A 5389-nucleotide genomic window follows, 5' to 3' on the forward strand; every position below is an offset into this window, starting at 1 on the left:
ACACAGAGACAGCAGCCGCTTCTGTCATCCTGACAAAATAGCTTCTAAAATCGTCTTGTCATTTTTGATTACAACGCATATTTTTAGCTCACGTTAATGCCTCCAATATTTATGCCACTTGAAATATAATACGTCCACAACACAGAAGGTTAAGGTGAACTCTATTCGAAATCTTATCCCGTTTTTTCGATCAAAATGTATAACTTGAATTTAATTTATAACACTCTAGATATTTTGCTAGAGTAATAAGATTACCCTGAAATTAACAGCTGATTTGTATGGTTTGACAGATAAAGCATGTTTTGATTCGACATATGTATGTATTTATGAAAAATATAAATGCTTATGTAAATGAAAAAGCCTTTGATTACTCTAAAAATGATCTATTTTGTAACAAATTTGACAGATCTAAATTGAAACAGAATTAAATCTAGATTGAATTTACTTTTAACTTTTTTTCACTATACTATATGCCGGTATATATGTATGTCTTTAGAAGTCGAGATCAAAATTTACATTGATTACTCCAAAAAATTAATTACATGCGCCACCTAACGCCAAGTTTTGCAAGTCTTACATTCGATACTGTATAGCAATACTATATAAAATTCTGTAAAGCAATTGTCAAAGTTTCTTGAAATATATCTATATTGATATTCATAAAGTCAATGGTAGCAGATTTTATTCTCTATTCTCCATACTCTTCTTATTTTATTTATAATATAAAATACAAATGAATTATATCTGATAAAAATATATTGATAAAAAATAAATATTACATTTATTATTATTTTATGCCGCAATGAATTTTTGAATGGGTTGTGTGCTGAGCTATTAGCAAAACTTCATTTCAAAGCTTTTTGCTAAAAGCTCTTTCTAATTATGAAAAGCTTTTGAGCAAACTTTCTGTAATAAAAAAAAAATTTATAAAATAATTCTGTTTCCACATTTTAACGCTTGGACCTTTGACCTACATCAATTGTTTATTTCTTACAGATATTTTACAATTGAATTTAAAGTATATATATTTATATATATAAATATATTTATAAATATTGTAGTATTTAGATTTCCGCTGAAAGTTCAAAAAATATTGTTTATTGCTCAATTTTTTAGCGTTTGAATTTCATACTTAAATGATTTTTTATTCAATTTTATTTACATAACCTTGACTACTTATGAATAATTAGACGCTCTGAGAATGCCGCTGGAAATCTATAGGAATCCCCTCTATACAGCGTAGAGGCCGCATAATTAAGTATGCAATCGATTGAAATGAAAGAGAAACGCAAAAAGATGAAAACGGTTTTAATTATGAATCATGTGGTGCTTGGGCTGTGCAGGTGAGACTCGGAACTGTAAACTGATTCATAAACATTTCAATAAAATTATTTAGAAAATACAAATGAACAATAAGAGTGCAGATATGACAGTCATGGGTGATTTGCCAGAGCGCTACGATAAGTATTTTCTGTTTGACATTTCATGGAACAACAAGTGAGTAATAATCTTCAGTGATGTATTGAGAAATATAGGTATACATATAAATAATGAATTTATGATAATTACCTATAATAATATAATTTCTATTAGAAGATATATTTTATATACATGGATATTTAGTGAATTAAGTTGAATTTATTTTATTTAAATTAAATTTTAGTTTTGAACTTAACTGTTCTACTAATTAAAAAAATAATTGAAAATGGACTTCGAACACCATTAACTGTTTATCCTTCTATATGTACGTTATTTACCTCTATTATTCAGATATTCGGTATTCACTGAGCTGATATCTCTTTACTTAACTGGAATTTCTTCAATTTTGGGAACTATACATATTACTACTGCTGCGATTACCACCGTAATTAATTAAAATATTAATTCTAGTTAAATTTAATACATCGACAAGCAAGAAATATTCAAAATGGAATACCAGCACAATCTGCAGTAGAGATGATAAATTTATATCAGTACAGTACAGTACTATAAACTAATATTATAAGATAAGATAAAAGATCTGTTGTTGGCTATAATATATACAACATATTGTAAACAAGATTTTAGGATTGTAAAAATTTTCTTTGCTAAAAAATTCAATTTGATGATTATTAGCGGACCGTTTCATTGCCTGTCTGGTAAAGATAACATAGGTAGAGCTATTAAATCTCCTAATTTTACTTGAAAGGCCAAATATTATAACAAGAACAACATATACCTCTATAATGGAAACAATGGTTATTGAAGCTAACAACCCGCTGGCAAGTTTAATGACATGATAGCAACCAATAGTTATCTCTGAGTGGAAGTTGGCATATTATACGTATTTTCCTAAGTGTTGTATTTATTTTTGTGCTCAAACCTACAGGCTCTCTAATTCCGGCTGGAGATTTGTCACTGTCATGCTTTCATGATCAAATATTGGTTACAAAACCATGTCTGCAGTGTATCGCTAAATAGCAATACAACGAACATAGTGATGGCTAATCACTGGGTTATGCACAATATGTCGATATTGATATAATATATGTTACATGTAATGAACATAATACTTATTTATATAAAACATTTATTTTTATCAAATTATATTCATGTATATGTTGTGGTGTGAGAAAATTTTAATTATTAGAATTACTTATATACAAATTTTTGTTTTGTGAACTATTTTTTCTATTTTTTTACAACACCATCCGATAAGTCAAAATATAAGCAAAGCGGGACAATATTAAATTTAGTTTACAATCATAAAATATTTACTTTATTTATTTTATTTATTTTATTTTAATTGGTATTATTGAAAAGATACTTCTTAATTACACAAAAGGTCTTAGGTGACTTAAATGAGGCGCTATTTCTTTCTTTTGTATATAATACTTTTTTAATTGAGTTTATTTTTATAAACTCTCTCTAGTTGTTCCCGTCTCCCACTCCTCCTCCTCCTCCTCCTCCTCTTCCTCTATTCTGAATTGCATTTGCTAACGTTTTGATTTAACTTCAAGTGTATCTCAACATAAATTTCCTATCTAGACTATTTATTTACATATTAAACGTTTGTCGCTTGCTGCCATTTGTTTCCACACTTCCTCATTTCAATTGACCTGACATTTGCGCTACACATCTCTCCCCACCGACTTCATACTAAGACTGACTCACTACTGAGGCACATATGCTCACGAACGCGACTGGTTGGTGATAACGACCAACACAGCGTATCTGCACAAGCGAACAGCTCGTCGTGCCCATTGTAGTGCCCGCCATAGACCATCGCGGGGCAGTCGAGAATTTCGCGTCACTTTGTGCGATACGCATTCGAAGAATGCAAAACAATCTGAAAGTACGTATATTTCGCCTAATAATTAAATATATTTGAAATTTAGTTTTGTTGTGGAAGGCGAAGTGAAAACATCAAACAGAACGAATTAAATAATTTACACTCGCGTTCTCTAGTTGTTAGTTCCGTTGAATTTTGTTTTTGTAAATAATGTTTGAGTGATAAGAAAAAATAACGAAATATTAAAATTTTTAATTCAAATTCGTATAAAATCCATTGGTGAAACACTAGCCATGATGTCGTCTTCGAATAAATACAAACTGTAGAACTCGAACGAAAAGCGAAAGTACATCCAGTAAACAAACTCCACAGACCACAAACTGCCAGAAGTAAATTTGTGATATCGCAAAATCCCCTCTTCCGCACTAAAAAATGTCCGGTTCATACGCTTACGATAGCAGTTATTTGCGCACGATTTTTGGAATCCTAAGAATCTGCACTCTGGTAAGCTGAAAGTCCATAATGGCATACAGATTTCGCTGCAATACGTCAGCGTAAAAGCGTAAAAATGTAAATTGTTTTAATGTGTATTTTTGTATATTTTTATGTTTAGCTGTGCAGTCTTATCGGCTTCAATTGCATCATCTTCAGCTCCGTGCCTGTACACAATTTCCGCGGTTGCTTTTACATTTCGGTGGCAGTTTTTGGTTACTGCTGCAGTACCGTCGTGTTACTGGCGCGGCTCTTCCAAGTCTGGGAGCGTAAATTTCACAACTTCCAAGCATTTAAGTATGAGACATACTTGCACTCCTTCCTAGCAGTTGCCTTCTTCATAGCGTCTGCACTGTCATTGTCCTTGGCGGTAGTTACATACTCAGTTGCCACAGTAAGTACTCTCGAGTAATTCTCAAGACATTTTGACACTTTTTACACTTCTTGGTGTAGTTTCAGTGACACTAATTCTACTTCTTTTAATTTTGCAGTTTTTCGGTTACCTTACATCGTGTTTTTATGCCGCTGACGCATATCTAAGTTACCGCCAGAGTAGAATATGTAATGCTGCCACACAAACCCCAGAAGTCGGTTGGGTTGTGTAGTCGAACCTCATACATATGAACACGATAAGTTATATATATTTTGAAAAATATATATATACATATTGGTTTGTATCTTGTATCTTGTATATTTAAGCATTTAAGTATTTTTATAAAATTTCGAAATATTTTTTCATTTTTATGTGCTAATTGAACGAACATGTTTAGGTAAATAAATAAATTTTATACTCAATATAAAGACTAATATTTATACCAAAAATTATAAAATTAAACACTACATATGTTAAAAACACATACTTGTATATATTTTACTTGATAAGATAAATTAATAAAACAATTTAATGAAATCTCTTGAGTATGCAAATTATTTTATTTTTTTTTAGAGTAAATATTTTGTGCCAAAGTATTTATTTATAAGATAAAATTATATTTTAAATTAAACACCATTAAAAAACTAAACACCATTATGCATACACATTAATTATAATATAATACGTATATAATAAATATTTAGATATAAACAGATCTATAAAATTTCTGTTAGTGCATATAGTTCTATATTTATAGAGCTATAAATATAGACCTCTGTATTGAAGGTGCAAATTTTTGCAAACGCTCGACCGGTTCTGTGAGTGTGAGTTTTACACACCAAACTACAAACTAACATAAACATACTTTCTCAAATTGCAGAATTTTAAATCTAACACTGAGAGGTGCTAAAAGACCCAATGGAATGTTATCAGTAAAAGGAATATTCACGAGACATAGATTCAAGAATATCTAAGGGATTAGAAGCCCAAACAAATTGTACAGAAGAAGATACCGGGTAATGTGTTGACTGCCTGATTAATGCACAAAATTTTTTTTAAGAAGTTATTGCTATGAGAAAGCCGCTAAATTATTCTGCACAGGAAGAGAAAGCAACTCAATGTTTAACATCTATAGTCTAACAGCAATAAAAACACTAACCTAATGGGTACGTTTAGAAATGGATAAACGTGGACTACGTAAGAAGAGTAGCACCAAATAGATGACTGTATACTTGTAGCTATGGTATACAGTA

At 30.5% G+C, this 5389-nt stretch overlaps 1 protein-coding gene across 1 annotated transcript; it reads left to right on the plus strand.

The window, feature by feature from the left end:
• The first annotated feature begins 3042 nt into the window (after nucleotides 1-3042).
• Nucleotides 3043-4556, plus strand: LOC119675081. Its single transcript, XM_038086271.1, has 3 exons — nucleotides 3043-3775; nucleotides 3885-4157; nucleotides 4255-4556. Exons 1-3 carry the CDS (start codon nucleotides 3704-3706, stop codon nucleotides 4366-4368), a joined length of 459 nt encoding a protein of 152 aa, XP_037942199.1. The 5' UTR covers nucleotides 3043-3703; the 3' UTR covers nucleotides 4369-4556.
• Nucleotides 4557-5389: the final 833 nt, after the last annotated feature.

The sequence above is a fragment of the Teleopsis dalmanni genome, chromosome 1, assembly GCF_002237135.1.
Source record: "Teleopsis dalmanni isolate 2A chromosome 1, ASM223713v2, whole genome shotgun sequence".
Lineage (NCBI taxonomy): Eukaryota > Metazoa > Arthropoda > Insecta > Diptera > Diopsidae > Teleopsis > Teleopsis dalmanni.